The sequence below is a fragment of the Alexandromys fortis genome, unplaced genomic scaffold, assembly GCF_014885135.2.
Source record: "Alexandromys fortis isolate MF-2015 unplaced genomic scaffold, M_Fortis_MF-2015_v1.1 scaffold_2_1_26212458, whole genome shotgun sequence".
Lineage (NCBI taxonomy): Eukaryota > Metazoa > Chordata > Mammalia > Rodentia > Cricetidae > Alexandromys > Alexandromys fortis.
This window is the reverse complement of record NW_026067930.1, coordinates 9129444-9149461: the sequence shown is the minus strand read 5'-3', so window position 1 is coordinate 9149461 and position 20018 is coordinate 9129444. Positions and strand designations below refer to the sequence as shown.

The 20018-nt window shown below is 33.9% G+C and overlaps 1 protein-coding gene across 10 annotated transcripts in view; it reads left to right on the top strand.

Annotated features, from left to right (window-relative positions):
- Window positions 1-20018, top strand: part of Phf20l1 (PHD finger protein 20 like 1) — a 67232-nt gene that overhangs the window by 18540 nt on the left and 28674 nt on the right. For 3 of the 10 annotated variants that reach the window (XM_050144870.1, XM_050144869.1, XM_050144876.1), the window contains 8 exons: window positions 1193-1281; window positions 1500-1589; window positions 6034-6247; window positions 6758-6886; window positions 11830-11912; window positions 15318-15567; window positions 17533-17721; window positions 17971-18180. In XM_050144870.1, the coding sequence (XP_050000827.1) occupies window positions 1193-1281; window positions 1500-1589; window positions 6034-6247; window positions 6758-6886; window positions 11830-11912; window positions 15318-15567; window positions 17533-17721; window positions 17971-18180 (1254 nt within the window). The remainder of the gene's footprint in view (window positions 1-1192; window positions 1282-1499; window positions 1590-6033; window positions 6248-6757; window positions 6887-11829; window positions 11913-15317; window positions 15568-17532; window positions 17722-17970; window positions 18181-20018) is intronic. The other 7 variants (XM_050144872.1, XM_050144877.1, XM_050144874.1 and 4 more) reach the window with 5 other exon arrangements.

Sequence of the window (20018 nt, the reverse complement as noted above, 5' to 3'; positions counted from 1 at the left end):
ATTGTCTTTACATCCTTACTGCTCACTTGACCATTAGTTTTTTTAAGTTCTACCTTAGGTTTAGAACTTTGTAATTATTTGTAGAATTATATTAATTATATGAAAATGTGAAATAAAATTGTGATTTTCAGATTACAAAAAAAAAAAAGAAAAGAAAGATCTTTTTTATATATGTGGCATTAGCTCTGGAGTTAACTTCATACCTGTTGATAATCATGAGCACATTTCTTATTTGTACTTCTTTGTAAAGTCCAGGTATCTACTTAAAGTGCTGTTCTATTTTTCTGTCAGTGTAAAATCTAACACTACTTTTTCTAATAGTCCTGTTTTATATTGATTTGCTGGCATGAGATCTGCCACAGAAAGTGAATTGCTTCAAGACCTACAAGCAGATAGATGCAGGAAGGGAAAGGCACAGCTGGCTGCACAGCATGGTAGAAATGACTATACTGCTGCTAGATGAGTATCACACATTGCTGTCCTCAGCTTCTCACGTTGGTCATGATGACCTGCTAATAACTTCCATCTTGATGCTTTCTAAATTATTTTCTATCTAAAACGTCATATGTGAGGATATTCTTTTTTGCCACTTTAACACTATTGTAAATCTCCCTGAGAAAATGATCATCATATATCAGATCTTTTCCTCTGTTACCTACTTTAAAAGTAGCTATTGAAGCGAGCCAATGATTCATGTAGAGATATTGTTTTTGTAAATAGTGGTTTTATTTTTATGAGATAGTCTAAGGATATTTATGTCTTTTCACAATAAATTTCAAAGTTCTTCAGTAAAGATCAAAGTTACATGCAGCTAAGTTATTAGGACTTAATTTGTGCTTTTTTTTTTTTTTTTTTTTTTTTTTTTAAGACAGGGTTTCTCTGTGTAGTTTTGGATCCTGTCCTGGAACTTGCTCTGTAGACCAGGCTAGAACTCACAGAAATCCCCTGCTTCTGCCTGCTGAGTGCTGGCATTAAAGGCATGTGCCACCACCACCCAGCAATTTGTGCATATTTTAAGGGAAATGCTAGTTGATAATTATTTAAAGATGGAGAGAGAAAATATATTTTGTAGCTCAATGGAATACTTACAGGAGACTATGCTTGATTGAGTTAGTGCAACCACAATGCATCTTTTTACATCATATCACTGTTCCATGACACTTTCTAATTGTTCTGACTGCTCTTATTTCAGGAACATTCACTGTTCAGTTTTATGATGGAGTAATCCGTTGTTTAAAAAGAATGCACATTAAAGCCATGCCTGAGGATGCGAAGGGGCAGGTAAGAGTGTTCAGTATTCCTGGCTACTTAAGGGATGTCTTCCTGAATTGTGTTTGATCAACATACATATGTATATATTTTAATGAATGAACTAATTGTAGGCTTATGTGCTGAGAGCCCCAAATAGCAGCAAGAAAGAGAAGCTTAGACTGTAAGATAAATTATACAATTGATTTTGCTTCTTTGGCTTTAGACCTGCTAAAGTTATAGGTCACTAGTTTCTGTTCCAGGTGAAATCCCAGCATCCACTAAGCTGGTGTTGTCCTATCGACCCAGCTGGATCGTGTAACCAGTCTATGGGAAGTGAGGTAAGTGCCTTTTTGCTTTTAAATTTTGTTTTATTTTATTTGGTATAGAGTATTATTTAGAGAGCTAATTTTTAATATGAAATTTTACTTGAGTTTCTTATCTTCTTCTTTCCTTCTACAAATCATAGTTATTCACCTTCCTTAAAAGGCGCTTACCTGACACTCTGTAGGCTGTTTCAGGTAGGGCTCTCTAAATAGCCTATTGGAAGCAGTGCATTCTATGCTTTGCTACTGCTCAAAGCAGGAATGAATGGTGAACATTTGAAGGAGAATCTGGGATGGAGCTAAAAGCCATGTTCCGTTTACTGAATATGCTTCCTCAGTCATTGGAGAGAAAGGTGCCATTAGAAACAAACTGTTTTCTTTCATGTTCTGCTGTTATTTGGGATTTTCAGCACCTGGACCTACAATTAATTTAAGAACTTGAAAGTAATCTATGAAAATGTCTAATGTGAAAATATGTTCCCTCTTTGTTCCATACCATGTAGCAAAAATGTTATCCTGAAGTGTGTTAACAATTGCATGGTTAGTTTCAGTTAGGCATGAACATTTTATGGTCTGCAAATGTCTAATTCCACATTTAAAATAATTATTTTTGGGTATTATAGAAAGTGTGATTGCTTCTGAAATGATTATATATCTCCAATTAAAGTCAAAGTGCCTTCAACCAGTGAATCGCTTTATGTCCTCCTGTGAATTTGTATTCATAAAATAGCTATAGCATCCAGTGGTGTCCTTTTTATTTACGGAAATAGGAAGACTAATTAAAATATTGGGAGCATAGTTTGTCATATAACTTTAAATCAGTTTCTTCTTTTGCTTTAATACTGTGATTCTGTAGTTATTCAGATTTCATAAAATGACCCTCTTATTTTGCCTTGAAACTTTCAAAATGGAGCATTGAGACAATTTGGTCTGTGGTTGAATTACAGACTATAGATGTTAGACTTATTGGATGTCATATTTGGAAATATTTAGTCACATCATGGCATACATTAACTTTAAGGTCAGTGCCCAAATACAAAACTACTTAAAGTATACTTGATTGGCAGCATATTTCCTTTTCTTTTAATTTTTAATTTTCCCTTATAATTTTTATTTATATGCAGATTAAAAATATTTACTAAATATTTTATAAGTTATTTTATGAGTTTTTCCCAAACTAGATGTTTACCTCACCTAGGAAATATCACAAATTGGATAATTAGGCAAAGCTAACATTTTTTTCTAGAATTTGAGTACTTTTGAGAACCTTTTTATAAATATATAAAGTGAAGAATCTTTTAATAACTTAACAAAGAATAAACATGTAATAAAAACTTCTCCCCTAAACCCTCTTTAGGAATTATGTAAGATAAGGCTTTAGTAGCAATTTTATATATGAACTTCTAGAATAATTTTCTTAAGCTTAAATAAAAGTCCTATTGCTAGCTATTGTTCTTAACTTTGGGACAGTTGGTTGATTGTATTCCACCTCTGGCTGGATTCTGAAGATAACTTGACCCTTCAGAGAACTTTTAGAAATGCTTTTGTTGAAGTGTAAGCTGTATGCCTTTTTGTGCTATGTTTGTAGACACTGTTCTCCACTGGGGAATATGGAGTGCTAGACATATTGACTGTTCAAACTAAGAATCCTAGGACATTTACCATGATAGAGATCAGTTCTTACACTCAGTGTAACCCTATGTTACTACTTGCTATTCTCCTTGATGTTTCACCATTATCAAACATAGCAGCAGTAACTGCAGGGTCAGATTCTAAGGCATTTATTTGAAATTTAAAGTCTGTAACCACAGCTTCACATCTTCTCCATTCTTTCTGCAAGTGTGCTGATGTAAAGTGTGCATTGAAATGCACTGAAGATTGTCTTATAAATGGATTTTAAATACCTTGGAACAGATTTTTTCATATGTACATAGTTGAGGTTTTTAACCTTACAATGAAAACGTCAGAATTTAGGGTTTCATTCTCCCATTACTTGCTGAGTGACTCCTAACTCAAACCCTCTGATTTCAAAACTGCATTCATTGTTAATGCACTCCTCTATTGTACCGGCTACAGAGTGTTTCAATTATGTCATTGATTCTGGTTCATGGAAAAGCATCATCAGTTGTTTTTGACAGTGAGGTTGTCTTATGTAAAAGTTCAAAGGAGGTACACTGGAGGTAATGGCATGGCTGTAAATTTTTGCCATGACTATGGTATTTAGGATTAAAAAATATTTTAAAATATTGAAAAGCATTTTAAGTTTTTAAAATTTGAAAGCCAGACTGATTTTCCTTCTGCTGTCTTTTTATTTTTTATTTTATTTATTTATTTATTAAAGATTTCTGCCTCCTCCCCTCCACCGCCACCCATATCCCTCCCCCTTCCCTAATCAAGTCCCCCTCCCTCATCAGCCCAAAGAGCAGAATAACTCGAGTTGGAAATGACCCTAACCTTGTCTGACATTTCTCTGACAGCTGCAAAAGAACCAAATAAACAACAAACAAACAACAACACCAATACCACTAATAACAAAACAACAACAACAACTGTAGTGTGGAACCTGAAGTCACATTTCCTTCTTTCAATAAGTTTGTAAACTCTTCATGGAGCTGCTGGTGTGGCTGTGCTTACTCCTTCTTCGTCTGTGTTGGCCACTCCTGAATTCCTATTGTTGGACTTACTCACTGCACTATTTTATTGTGAGCCTCAAAGCTCAACCTTTAGCTATAGTAGTCCCCAGCTACTTTCTCTTTGCCTAAGTCCTTCCACATACATCCCACACTGGCTGCTTTGCCTTTGTTTAGTGTCTTAAATCTTGTTTGGAAGACTTGTTTTCCCTTTTTAGCTATCCCTTTTCCAACCAATCCTTTTTGTCTTTAGAGACCATCTCCTATGCCCTTAGCCCTCAAGTCTCCCATTAGTTTTTCTTTTCAGTCAGAATACTCTCTTCTGTTGTCTCAAGTATTTTCATTTCTCTGTGTCCTGTCACATTATCTTTTCTTCTCCATATGTACATTTTTTAAAGATGGTCTCGTGTAGTCTGGGCTGTTCTTGAATTTCCCATATAGCTGAAGATAACTTTTAACTTCTGATCTTCCTTGCCTGTTCCTTCCCTGTCACACTGTCTTATGGTTAATTTTATTGCCTTATAAATTTCTTGCCTAACCCCTTCTATTTTATTAGCCATTGTGTTTTACCTGACTTGTCTTGTGTATCATTCAATAGAAAATGAGTTAAAACAAAACAAAACAAAAAACCTTGTTAGGTAAATCACATGATATTTGCAGATCATTTCATTGATGGAGGGGAGCGATATCTCAGGATACATTTGTTGTTTGTTCACAATGGCCTCTTTATCACCGTGTATTTTCAAGGGCAACTAGTTAGTACCTTTATTTTTTGTTTAAACTTTCTAATGATCATTTTATTTGCTTATGTTCATTCATAAAATCCACTAATTAAATTCATTTTTGTTTTAAATTTATTTCAGTTGCTTACAGTAGGAATTAATCATGTTGGATGAACTTTATTGCCCATTTAGACAATGCTTTAGGGACATGAGTGGAAGATTAACTTTGTAGAGACATCACAAGTCTTTATTTAAAAAATTTTCCTACTAAAATTCAATATAATACCACTCTGTACTATGCATAGTATAACCGTGTTATACTTTCACAATAAAGAGTTTTGAGTTAAAAATGAAACATTAAGATTCAGGTAAGCAAGGGAAATGGCTCAGCAAGTAAAGGCAATTGCTGACAAGTCTGATGACCTGAGTTTGAGTTGAGTTTGAACCCAACAATTCACATAGTGGAAGAACTTTCACAAATTTTTACCATATGCATGCCAATGCATGTGTGACCCTCATCCTGACAGACACAGAGTAAATAAATTTAAAAAACAAATTAATTTAGCAACTAACAAATTTTCTTTACAAGTATTATGAAGATATGATAAACTGATCCTAAAGTTTAAATGTTTAAAAAGCAAAATCATAGTTTGATTTCTAAGAAATTAACTGTGAATTGAATTGTATGTGCTTCTTAAAGAGGAACAGTAGTAATATATCTCAATACTTATAAGAGTTTAATGTAATTCTCTTCTTATCCACTGTATTATGGGAAAGAAAAGTAATGTCACTTTTAATTCTTCAATAGCATATAGCATTCCATATTTCTATAGGCTTTATAAGTTTTTTATTTAATTATATAAAATCATATCCAAGAACTATATGCTGTTAAATATTTTTTCATCTTATAGATGGATTTTAAGCTTAGTCAACCATTAATTTATTAAGCTAAAAACTCAATCAAAATGATAATCTGTCACATAAATATAGCTAGCCTATACATGTGTGTATGTGTGAGTAGCTGTCAAGATGTAATACATAATTTTATTTATTAGTGAAACTAAACTTGGATTTTTAATACTTCATGTTTTATGTTTTCCTTTGGAGGACTGGATTGCTTTAGTCAAAGCAGCTGCTGCAGCTGCAGCAAAAAATAAGACAGTGACTAAGCCTCGGACCAGTGCTAACAGCAATAAAGAGAAAGAGAGAGACGGGGGAAAGTGGCTTACAGTGCCTTCAAGGAAGGCAGAAACTCCAACTTGCAGAGCCACAGTAGAGACTGAGAAGAAGGAGGAGCTACCCACATCTAGTGAACCGTTTGGTACAAAATACATTCTTATTTTCCTTTCTTGTGACACAGGTAAACTGAGGTAGCAATAAGCCCAAATCTTTTGGTTACCTATAATTTTGAAATTAGAATTAAATTATTTGTTCCTACTTTAATTAGGTGACTAACTTTATTATCTCATACATAATTATGAGGATACTGTCAAATACTGGCATTAGATGCTTTCACTATTCTTGAATATAAATCATTTTATATTTGTTAGTAGGATCTTACTTGAAAGTTTTGGTTTAAGTGTTTAAGGGATTGTGCTTTTTCCATGTGCTGTATAGAAGAAATTATTCTCTTCAAGCTTTCCTTCAAGAAGGAAGGGGACTTTTATTTCTGTTGTATCAATCCAGAGAGATTTTTATTTGTTCCAGTCATAATCAAGCATTAGATTTCAAACAGTAATGTACAAAGTACTTTTACTGATTTGCTATCTATTAATTGTATGTTTTAATTTTGGATTCCAGACAAATTCTCATATATGTGTTCTATTAAAAGTAGGACTTCACATAGACAGCGTTCCAAAGATCGTCTTTCCACAGCCAGAGAGCACATTAACAAACAAGAGGAAAAATAATCACGGAAACTCATTTCAGGCAAAGAGAGCACGACTTAACAAGATTACTGGTAAACTACAATGATTCTTTTGGCAGTGGGGGAGGCTAAGGGATTCATGTTAGAGTAGTTTCTTTTTAATAAAGGAAAATGGATCTTTTGACTCAGTGTAATGAGTTGATTACTTTCTGGTTCTTCAAAGTAAGCATCTCTCAACACTGTCAGCTTTGTCTGTTACAAGCTGAAAATACCATGAGTTTCTTACCTACCTCACAGGGATGTTGTGAGGATCCATCAGTTCCCATGTTATAAGAGTCTGTAGTCTTGAAATCTCTTCTGTGGTAGGAATAGTTTCTGTCAGAATGGGTTATCTGCATTTATCAACTTGTGGTGGCTTCATTTCTCTGGCTTTAAATATTTTTACATATAAACGTCTTACAGATGACAAGGCTTAAGAATGGGACCGTTTGTTATAAAAATTTGGATATCTGAGTAAATTAAGTTCCTTACTCATTTGTTACTCCCTGCTTTTTTCTTGAGGTTGGTCTCTAGAGTACCTTCTTGTAAGGTAGCATATAGTAGTGTAGGGATAATGAAAATGCATACAACCCTAGCCAGGCTAGTGCTGACAGAAGAGGGAACTGAAGTATTATAGCCATGACCAAACATGCTACACCTGACATTTCTAGGCTGTCAGCCTTATTGGTTTCTAGTATTTAAATGAAACATAATTATAATTCATCATTTAAAGGGAAGCTTAAATATTTTAATGTTTCAGACATTGATTTTTTTGTTTTCTTATTTTAAATTTTTTATTCATTTTACATACAAACTATAGTTCTCCCTCCCTCCCCTCCTTCTGCTTCATATCACCTCCTTCCCCAGCCCCCATCCAGTCCTCAGATATGGCAAGGCCTCCCATGGGGAGTTAACTAAGCTTGTCATATCACAATGAGGCAGGACCAAGTCCCTCCCCAGACATCTGATTTTTAAGAACAAAATATTTTCAAGAGCCTCTAGTTTAATAAAACTGAATGATTTTTTTTGGCATTGATTTAAGTACTTTGAAGAAGATTAGCTCCTTTGTTAGGGCCACAAATAAATATTAAGTGTGGTTGTGTCTGTTTTCAGAAGAGGAGACCTACTGACAGATGCCTGGAGCAGAGGGCTTTTGTGAGCTGCTCTATGACAGGGCCCATTGAGGATTTTGACTCTTTCAGCACTGCAGGGATCAGGCTTATTCCATTTTTTTATAGTACTTTCATGGATTTCTATAATATGGGTTGTTTTTGCCCTTAGTACAGGAAATATCTTAGTATTACTTCACCCAATGAACCCTTTTCTTTAGAAATTGTTAGCCTTGGAGAAAGCCTGAATCTTCTCTAAATTGATTCTTCTGCTGTCAACTTGAGACTTCGGTTATGGCTTAAAATACAGAACTCAGTGCTACTTGCAGGGCAGAGTGGAAAGCTGCTTCTCTCTACTGTGATAAAGATTGAAACTACACTGTTGAGGATTCAAGACCAAGGAAGACGGAAATGCCACTGACAGGATACAACTAATTGCCAGCTTCCCAGCATCATGTCATATCACCTGTTTTTAGTTTCAGCCAATATTCTTTGACATATGCCTGCTTCTAAATGCCTTAATGGGAGGGGCAAGGTCATCTTTCAAAGAAATAACCAAACTAAAAAACAAGTGAGTCCACAGTGATGCATGGCTTTGGAGAGACAGTAGTAAGGATAGAAGAACCTTTTACCTTGTGCCTCACATTGTCATCCTGGTTGCTTAGTAACACCTCAGGCCTTCTGTGAAGGACTTTTTCTTCAGTTTTCCATAGGAATTTTAAATGTGATGTTTAGCAACAAGAATAACACATAAGGTCTTACCTATGTGAAGCCTTTATGGCCTTTTCCCATTATTAACTCAGAAGATTTAAATGTATCACAATTAGCTTCTCTGCTTCTACTTTTGATTTCATGTCACAAATATGCCATGCAAAAGACATTAGATGTTAAGATTGTCTTCAGTTGGCTAACCCTGGATTTGCTTCTGTACAAGAAATTTTATTTGTATCCATGAAAAGAAATGAGAACTAGTGTAAAATAGCAGATTCATACTGAAATTTTGCTGTATTTTAAACTTACCAAGTTCTATGTGTGTCTTTCTTTTACAAGAGAAAATGGGCAAGAATCATGGCAGTTTGTTCTCATTTACTCTCCTCCTCTCATTCCACTCTACTTTTTAAAATCTAGGTGAAGATTAGTGAACCAGCAACTGGATAAGTTTAACTGTGTAATGATGCACGGTTTTGCTTTCCTTCCCTTCCTATTAATCCTATGGTGATTCTAACCCGATTGTTGTATAGAGAATGATAAAGTGATGAGGTTTTCAAAGTTTGCAGCTAGGAAGAAATAAAATTGTAGTTGGATTCTATATATGTGTGTATTCCCCTTGGTTATTGCTTTGGAATATGTGATGTGCCTTATTGACAGTTCTATCATATGGTATTTATATATGATGATATATATATATATATATATGTTCATTTGAGGTAGATAGTTTTACACTGAAAGCCAGAATTCATAACTTTAAAACAAGTTGCAAGCAAATTGAGTTTTAGTAGATTTGAAAATAGCAACTGTAAAATAATAGCACAGGGTAAGATAATAAAGAATACTGTGTAGTAGTTGGTATACTCTAATCACTGTAGGCATTGCTGGAAGTAAGAAATGCTTGTGCAATGTCAGGGATTTTTGAAATATTTGAAAAAATCCTGAGATTAAATTTACTAGTGACACATAAAGTTCACCAGTATTTTGAGCACTCCCCTTTGTGTTTCAGAGAGCTCTGGCCTCCTGCTTCTCAGTGAAGTAGATTATTATAAAATGAATTTGTTTGCTGATAGGATTCGTGATGATTTGATATTATACTTCTACCTACTGTTTAATATCTTGATTCTGTATCATGAATTCTCTAAGATACTGTTTGTAATGTATTGATAATAAGTATTTGCAATAATTAAAATTAATTTCTTTTGTGTCTATTGCGTCTGTTGCATTCAGATTCTCATTTATTTCGGGTTTAGAATTGGCAGGAAAAGGTAACTGGTTTTGGACTTTCTCTTCAGGCAGAAGTAAATTATCCTCTTCAAGTGTCTATTTTGTCATTTGTCCCCTTTTGTTTATGCTTAGTAATTCATTTTAAATAGGCATATCCGGCACACAAAGTCTTATTGCTTATATTTGGAGCTTTTGAATCCTCCAGATAGTAGTGTATTTTTAAATCTAATTTTAAGTAGTTTGTTGTGTCTCATTATTATCTATGGCCACATGAAGACTGTCCTTTTTCTTCCCAACAACTATATGGAAATAGCTTTTTAATCAGTATGGCCTATACTATTACAATAGGTTATGGATGAATTGTTTTGTGTCTTTTACAACTTGTACCATATTTTGAAATTTGAGCTTATAATTCATTTCATCTCCTGATGAATATAAAAAACCATTCTATCACTTCTATAAAATGAAGCAGAATAAGTATAATTTATATATTGAATGACACATATTTGTCATGTTTGAATAGCTTTAAAAGATAGAACTTCTGATCATTTCCTAACATAAAAAGACCTTGATTCTGTATCGTTTAACAAAAACTTCAGTAGCTCATTTGTACTCAAGAATGTTAACTGGAAAAGAAAAAAGAACAGTGACTGTTGTTTTAAATGTTAAAGAAATAATCTAAACTACACCTTTGTGTTCATATAAAATGTGTACAGTGTGATTAAGATTGAATTTGTGGGCTAAAACCTTTATAAAATAGTTTATATTTCTTTATTTCTCACTTAAATCTAACTGTATTATGTGGGAAAGGGAGAAACTATATAGGCTGTTGTTTCAAAATAGGTGGAGTACCAGTCACTGATGTATCAAAATCATTGTTTTCTACTGAACCTCCACTTCATACTCAGCTGTAGGTATTCAGCTTTCTAGTAAAGCCAGTGTGCCTTCTGCCTCTTGTAATATTTATCTCTCTTACTACTTTAGGGAGGCCATGTGAATATGTGTGTTCCCATCTAGGTCACTTAATACCTTTGGGATAGTTACTTGAGAAAGTCAGGCCATGTTGCCTTGTGAGTAGCTCTCTATCCTGTAGTGTTTCAAGGAACTCTTTCCCTTCTGTGAAGTAATGTTAACAGTAATAAAGCTGATAAAAATTGCTATATCATGTTTACTATTGGTACCACTTGTTATATGTTTCCTCTTCTAAACAAAGCAGCCATAAAACCAAGTATTTGTCATTTTAAAGTCCTGATAAACCTGGTCTCACAGAAAGTACTGAATGAATGAGCAAAGAATTGTATTCAACTAGATGCCTTTATTAATGAAGGCAGCCGAATTTTGATGTTTTTTGAAAATCGCTATATTATAAATCAAGAATTCTATCTTCTAAAATTAGGTGTTAGTGATAGAACTTTTCATTTTGTCACCATTTATAGAATGAAGTTGTCAGGCCAGGTGTTCAAATGACCCATACACTCTTCCCCTTTTATATAAAATGGGTCCATGAAATGATCTTGAAACTTTTGTAGGAAAATAAGACATAAATGAGCACTGATACAAATGCACAAAGTTTAGGTTAAAAAATATAGGTTGGAATTAAAATTTAGTAATACTTTTTTAAAGTTAGCAAGATGACAGAATGATATTCTACTCTGTTTTATGAGTATTAGCAAAATAAACTATCTTTATCTGGACTTTGAAGCCAGAAACTTTTTCCCCAAATAAGTGTATATTTAAGGATCTCAAAAGTAATATCTAGAAAAATACTACCCAAGTATGTGAACAACTCTCAATATTGACTTAGTCTCTTGTTAAGGGTGTTTGCATTTATTAAAAGATAGCATTTAATACTTTCTATATATGGGAAATTTCATCTGCTATCATTTTAGAAGTTTATTATGCAGAAATTACTAATTTTTTCTAATAAGCCATTTCTCTACAATTCTTCTCAAGGTTTGTTGGCATCCAAAGCTGTTGGGGTAGATGGTGCTGAAAAAAAAGAAGACTGCACTGCAACAGCTCCAGTCCTGGAGCAGGTATGAAATGGTAGCATTTGATTGTTTCACGTCCCACTGGAGTGGTCACGGAGCTGTAGTACCCACGTGATTGCAGTTGTCCCTCTGATCAGATATGGGAATAGAGCATTGACTCATTGATGATATATTTTTATCTCTGCCTTCTCCCGAGTATGCAGATAAACTATGGACTTCATTAGCTTATGTTTTCCATAGCCTGATATTAACGCCATTGTCTCCAAAATTAGAAGGCTTGGAGACAGGCGTCCCAGGGTATGAGCTTCCAGCTGGACACCTTTAGCTTTCAAAAAGACCCTTACACAAATACTTTTTATTTGTGAGTTTAAACAGGGTTTTTTGACATCTAATTAAACTTCTTTTATAAGAAGTTTCTTTTATATTGTAACAGTTGGTGTTGTTAGACTGTGTTTTATGAATTGATCAATGAGCCATAAATTTTTTGCTAGGATGTATATTTTAATAACTACAATAAAAAGAGAATTTAAAAATCGTTTAAGGGTCTGTCTTAAACCACCTAATAGAGAAATTTAAAACTGAAGGCTACGGTTGCTAGAATTGGCCGTGTCTACCTTTGAGTTCCCACAATACTGTACATAATGAGCTGTGCATGCATTTCCATCCTCTAAGGGCTGACCTGCTTAGGCACTGTACGAACACAGTAATAGCCATAACTGGATTTCTTTGGTTCTCCTGTTTTAAAATCTGAGCCTTAATGTAGTTTCAATATACCCTTTTTGTATTAATTTTCTTTATTAGTAGCCTAGTAAAGAAGACTTTAAAATGAGTATCTTTTGTTCTTCTCTATATGTGTTTAAAGAATAGCCCAAATTTAATTGATATTGTATTGAGTTTTTCAGTGTTTATTCAGGCCTGATTTGAAAGCAGTAAATTGTTTTGGTGCCTCCATTAATGTTGTATTAAATCGGTGGTCTTTTAAATTGATCAATATGTCAATGACTCTCATACTTTCTGGTTTTCTATCAGCATCAAACGGTTAAGTCTTTGCCGTTATTGTCAGTATACCAACCAAATTTTAAATAACTTTTTTTTACTGTGTATGACTATATTCAAGGTCCCAGATATAACAATATTTTGTACTCCTACAACTGTTACGTTATACTCAGAATGCAACATATCAGGGACTTGGGTAATAAAATATTTCTGGAAAATTCATTACAATGTCAATCTTTCATTACACAATCTTTGAGGTAAATGTGATTGTGAAAATTAATATATGTGCAAGTTAGTTTAGAGGTCAGTAACCAATTCAGAAAATCAGTTTTAAAAGGAAATTAGAGTGACTCGGCTATTAGTACTTGCATAATTCAAGACTTTTCAAAATCCTTAGCAATTTTGTAACAGAGACCAATAATCATTAATGGAACCTTTGTAAACTGTTCTAGAGTTTAAGGAACATCATGCTGTTCCCTCTTTTTTTGTTATTCAGGTTGATTTCAATGTGAAAATGTTTTGTAACCAAACTCTTCATTTTTATGCTATATGTTAGCCTTGCTTCTAAGCTAAAAAGCCGAGTTATAAAACTCTTAACTATCTCAGTTGGTATCAGCAAGAGACTTAAATGAGTTTTGATTGTTGCTAACTTCTGTTGTCTAAGAAGTTATATTGCCAGTTATGACAGATTGATAACATGCCTATAGCCACAATTTGCTGTGCTAATGGAGTTATAGATTCAAACTATGGTCTTGGACCCCATTATCAGATTATTAGTTATAGATTACTTAATTGTATTAGGGAAATGTCATGTTATATTTACTTTTGGATAAAACTTGCATTTGATGCATAATAATTCAGTAAGTTTTAAATATGTTAATTTGTCCTTGTTTAGAAGTTAAGCACCTTACCAAGTTATTAATTTAAGTTTTAAAATCTTGTTTTATAACTTTGTAACTCAAGAGTAATGGATGCTGTAGTGATGTCTCTCACATATGTGAAGATGAACAATAAAATTGTTTATTTACAAGTAATGGCTCTAATTACTTTCCTGGCAACACCTTTTATGATAAGCTTAGGAATACTTTCCAGTCATGGAGTTCTTTTTCAAATGAAAGTTCCACTTGCACACATTTGTAGTGAAAAAATTCAAGAGTAGAAAATGAAAGTTGAATGAATGGGACACTTGACACAGGCCCTTTTATGTCAGATCCTAAGCATGCCATCTTAGAACATTCAGTGATGCCATATTTAATATCAAATATATAATTTCCCCCACCAGAGTCTGAGTAACTTTTATTTTAATGAGAACAGAATTATTTATTTATTTGATTCCCAAGCAATGATCTTTTATAGTCTAGAAAACTGAAGATTACAAATTCAATGATCATCCCCCTTTCCCAAATACATGGAAATTAAACAATTTCTTGGGGACAGGCGTGTTATTCATAGGACTAGTGACTTTACTCGTTATAGTAGCTTGCTATACTACCAAATTTTAGAAGTTCGTATCTCATGTTTTGCTGTCAGATATCAGCATGAAAATCAGTGTAGGCATTGCAGTATGACAGAATGTGGACCAACTGTGGCTGCTTTCTGTTGTCTTTAACAGTCGATACTTTCACACTTATTTTTACATGTCCAGGGAATTTTACTGCCACGTGAATAAAATGTTCTTAAAGAAAGAACTGACAAAAGTTCTAATTTTTTTTAAAGTATCAGTTGGCAGGAATAAGGTAAAAACTCATCTAAGAATGCGACGTATTTTGTTTTTAAATCCAATGTTTTAACTTACACTTTATCTTTTTTATGTTGTTGTTGTTGTAGTTGTTGCTTGTTCTGTATTGTTTTTTTAGTCTTTTAACTCTCTACTGCTGGTGGCTCTGATTTCATGATGCATTTTGCTTATGAAACTAGCTTTCAGCACTAAAATGAGTTAAAGAGAATGTTTTGTTGATTTGGTCATTGTTTTCCTGTTGAGATCTTTCTTTAAAGGGAAACTGTCTACTGAGACAGTCACACACTTGATGACAGAGGCTGCAAAAACTCTTCTAAAAGGCAGACGTTTGAATGTATTCCTTCAGAGCTTCAAAACCTGGAATACTTATTTTCATTCACTTAGCTGATAGTAATAAGATTGACAATTACAGTTTCAGAAGAGAGAAATTTCAAATTAATACTGAAAAAGATTATCCAATAGGATATTTAATATAGAAGAATTTCATAGGCATTAAAAACAGACTCATAGTTGACAGTATCCCTTTAAAGACAGCCTAATCAACTTTTAGTTCATAATTTGTGGGGTTCGTTTTGGTTTTTCATTTGTAATAGAAATGTTATATGTTGCTTAACAATGTTTTTGGATACTAAAGTTGCATAACAATCAAAAATAGACTACAAGAAGAAAATTGAAGAAACCAAAATAAAAATATCAATTTTTTATTATTTATTCAGGCGATTTCACCTAAACCTCAAAGTCAGAAAAAAAATGAAGCTGTCATTAGCAGTTCTGCCAACACTCAGAAACCTGCACTGTTATCCTCAACTTTGTCTTCAGGGAAGGCTCGCAGCAAGAAATGCAAACATGAATCTGGAGAGTCTTCTGGGTGTATAAAAACCCCTAAGTCACCACTTGCCCCAGAATTAATACAAGCCAAGGATTTGACGCTTGTATCTCAGCTTTCTTCAGTGATAAATAAAACTAGTGAGCACAGACTTTACAAATAGTTACTTATCCTGTAAGATAGATTCAAAGCAGTTTTGTTGTAGTACTATTGTTTTTTTTATGAAGTTGCTTTTTGAAAACTCAAAAATTAAGTGGATATGACAGAAAGCTTAAAACTAATTCAAGAGTAGAAATCATGGCCATTTCCTACTGCTTTACTGTCCCAAGTCTGTAGTGCCATCGAATGACAGGAGTCCCACTGCAGTTGTACTCTCCTCAACTAATAAGACAAGGCCTGATTCATTACAAAAAACAAACAAACACAACACCCCTGGAAACAAAAAGAACTGTAGAAAGACCCTTGGTGGATGTTTTACATAATCCTCATTCCTCCTGTGGCCAGGTAGGAGGCATCTCCTCTTACCTGTACTTCCCCAGTGCACTTTCTATATTTATTCTTATGTTAACAAGGCAGCCTTGAGTCCTGTCTCATTCTTAGTGAAAAGAGAATGCCTTCTTGGTTATAAAGATTTGACTGCTGGCTACCACCATTTCAATGTTAGATGTTTTAAAAAGGGTTTTTGGTTTTTGTTTTGTTTTTAACATGGATTTGGCTAGATAAAGATAAGGTTTATTTGACCCCAGGTTTAGCATTCAGAACAGTTATCTGATACATGTCTAGCTAGGTGACACTTTCCTTTTGCCCCTTTATTCAGCAAATAGATTAGTGTTGTAATCAGGAAATAAGAATGGCAGATTTCCTTCTTTATTGTGTCTTCCAGAATAATGATATTGGCGTTTGGAAGACTTTATTAAACATGCTAATCTATTTTTTACTCAGTTCTCACATTTATCATTAAACCACATATTTTAAACTTTGACCAGTCTGTATCTTTTAATAAATAAGGAGAAACAAAGGGAATAGAAAATTCTTATCTCTGAAACTTTTTTATAAAAGAACATCAGTAGAAGTCATTAGATTTTCACCACACCAAAAAGCATTTTATCTTGAAGTTATTTTTTATATTAATACAACCACAGTATCATAAAAGGTACATTTGTCTTTTGATTTTTCCCCATTATCATCTTGTCTTTTTTCATTATTTTTCATTGTTATCCTTAAATACCCAAAGCATCAGCTCCTTTAAACTACTTCTTTCTAAATTAGCAATACTATATTACCTATACAATCCTATCTACTATATAATTCAACAATTCATAGTCCAGGGTAAAAGAGGAACTCTCAAGTGTTAAAGAATCATCCAAACATTTGGGTTAACATTGCTAAAAGTTAAATAAATGATACAATTAGTTGTTGGAACAAATGAAAATATTTAAGGGCAAGAATAGTGTCATGTTAATTAGTCTAATTTGGCCATAATAAGCACATTGGTTTGTTTGTGTTCAGTTTTTTGAATGAATCAGGCCCCCGATTTCTGTAAGAGTCCATGTGGGAGAGTAAGGATGGGATAGGTTATTTGCAGTAGCTTCACTTGGGGAAGGAAAGAAAGCAAAGCACCAACTGTGTAATGTATGTACAAGCTGTCACCTGTGCCCCTGCCTTCCTCTTCCTTTAGATTGCTTAGGCTTGCTATGTAGCAAAGGGATTTCTCTCCCTGCTTTCTCCCTTTCCCCCTTTACCTGCCTCCCGCTATTTTTGCTTACAAGATACTACTTTCCTGGAGGCAAATGACAGTAGCACAAGACTCCACTGGTGGAGAGCCCTTTCCAGTCTCACACTGTGGGAGAGCTACTGGAAATGAATATCCCCTAGAACTGTCTTAGAGGTCTAGTAGGGTTAGATTTTAGAAGTTCTGATGAACTAACTTTTTTGTGAAGAGGGCACTTTTTGATTGCCTCTGGAATGTTCCATTTCTTGTGGTTATCTAGTAGCAGTACCAGAGGGCAGAATATGGCTCATTTTTCCCCCTGCTTATCTCCTTAAATATTATAAGATGATCCTGGTATGTATCTGCTTCGTGAACATTGAAGATCTTTTTCTAGGTCCTCCACAGCCTGTGAATCCCCCTAGACCTTGCAAGCATAGTGAGAGGAGAAGAAGATCTCAGCGGTTAGCCACCTTACCCATGCCTGATGATTCTCTAGAAAAGCTTCCTTCTTCCTCTTCAGCCACTGATGGGAAAGTATTCTCCCTCAGTTCTCAGAATCAGCAAGAATCTTCAGTACCAGAGGGTAATGTATATTGATTTCCTATAGAACCAAATGTAAAGGAAGATAAATATCTAACAACAATTGTTTGAACATTAAGTTTTCTTCTTAATGTCTCTTGGACTTAGAAGCACTTCACATATTCTACAAATACCTTCTAGTGTCTTCTTTTTGCCAGGCACTGTGTAAATACCAGTGATCTATACTGATATGAACTGAGCCATTTTGTCTGTATTAATATTATGGTTCTCTTTTCCTTTTGATTTTATATAGTTCCTGCTATCGCGCATATGCCACTCCAGAAGCTGGGACCCTGTCTCCCTCTTGATTTAAGTTGTGGTTCAGAAGTCATAGCACCTCGAGCCCCAGACTCCTCCTCTTCTGGTGGTGAATGTTCCAGGGAAGGAAAGGAGGAGCCACAGTCATTTGCAAATCCCTCCTCCAAAGTAGTGAGTGATGTAAAAGGAGCTTCAGCAGCCTCTGGTAAGGAAGCTCTTAGTTAAGTTTGGCCTAAACATTTTGATATTTTGTTCCACTTGATTAATACGAAATTCCACGTCTATGGACTTCTAAGGCTCGGTCAAACTACCAAGTTTTAGGTCAACTAAGGCGATATAGCAAGACCCTGTCTCAAAACAACAAGAAATAGATTGTATGAAATCCTTACTTTTATAATTAGAAATTATTAGTTAAATACAATTGCAGAAATTCTTATTCATGAAACAAGAAGATACTTCAGGGGATGAGTTCTTAGGTTTACAAATGTTGGTAGAATTTAAATCTAAATAGAATATAGATTGAGTTTAATTGTGTTACCTGTGTCATAAGTGTATGTCCATGTTTGGAGACAGAATATCCTGTCTGAATATAATTTATTATTACATTTTGGGGGCGACCATGTTTAGCTCATTTTTAGGTAATGTCATTGTTTATAACCCAAAAACATGGGTGGTAATTTTTTTATTAAGTTGATCTTTTAAATATAACATCGTTCATTTTTCTTATATAAAGTTGCAACATTTTATTTAGAAATATTATAATTTTAAAGTTTCATAAAAATAATATGAATATTATTATGAAAAAATAATACACACATATATAAAATTTTCAGAAGTCAAATAGTACTTTTCCTATTTGTTGTCTTCTTCCCAAGTAAATTATTAATTTGGAACTGGCTGGTGAGAGATTGGAATCAAGTTAGATCAGGAGACAAATATAAAGTAGCTAAATGTGTTGGCAATAATTATTTATGTTTAACAACATCTTCCACAAAGAATGTCGTGGCAGCTTCTTGGATGAAGCCAAAATATAGTTTGCTTTGTTCTGTCCATGCTACACACTAAAAAAAAATGACATCAGTAGCTTAATTTAATCTGCCGCCTTTAACTTGTTCTTTCTTTCAAAGCAGTAATGTTAGTATTCTCAAGTACATAATTATCTACAATTCCATTTTACCTATAAAGATTTAAATTGGTTTATAAATGATGATGTTTCCTTATTTAAAAAAAAAAAAGCCCACATCTGAAAATTGGTTGATTTTGATAGCTTTTCATTGCGCAGATCTGATCTCTTGTCCTTAGATATTCATCTTATCCTGATCTTAGAGTAATTCAGTTAATTTTCTCCTTTTTTTGCACAAAATTCCTCACTTATCATTGACCTTTCAAGGAAGTTTTCCTCGTAAAGGTCCCATGTACTATTTTAATGGTCTGTAACTTCTCACTGCATTCAATATATGAGAATGATCTTAATGTCATAATATCATGTACCTACTGGAAAAATGATTTTTGATGTGTATGTGAAGATATTTGTATGTTCCTTAAAATACATATTTGAATTGATTGTAATAAGACTGAAGTACAGATCAATAGAAGTACGTGTCATAAATAGTGTCATGTAGGACTGGAGTGATGGCTTGGTAGTTTAAAGAGTACTGTACTCTTCCTGAGATCCCTGCCTTTAATACCAAGCAAACAGATGGCTCACAACCATCTGTAACCTCACTTCCAGAGGATCCAGTGCCCTCTTCTGGCCTCTTAAAAATATAGTACAAATGTGGTGCATTGACATGCAGGCAAATACACCTTTTTTACAAAAAAAAAAAAAAAAAAAAAAAAAAAACATCGAAACAGTGTTTGTACACTAAAATCCTTTCTCTAGATGATTTTGCTTCTAACCAGGAGATAGATTAAGTGGGTCCTCTTTTGTTTGGTTTGTCTGTTTTCCCTTTAAATTTCTGGCAGATTTGTAGCTATATGATTGACTAGCTTGGAGAGGTAGTCATTAATGTTCATAATGTTGAATTATGCAAGAGCAAAGAG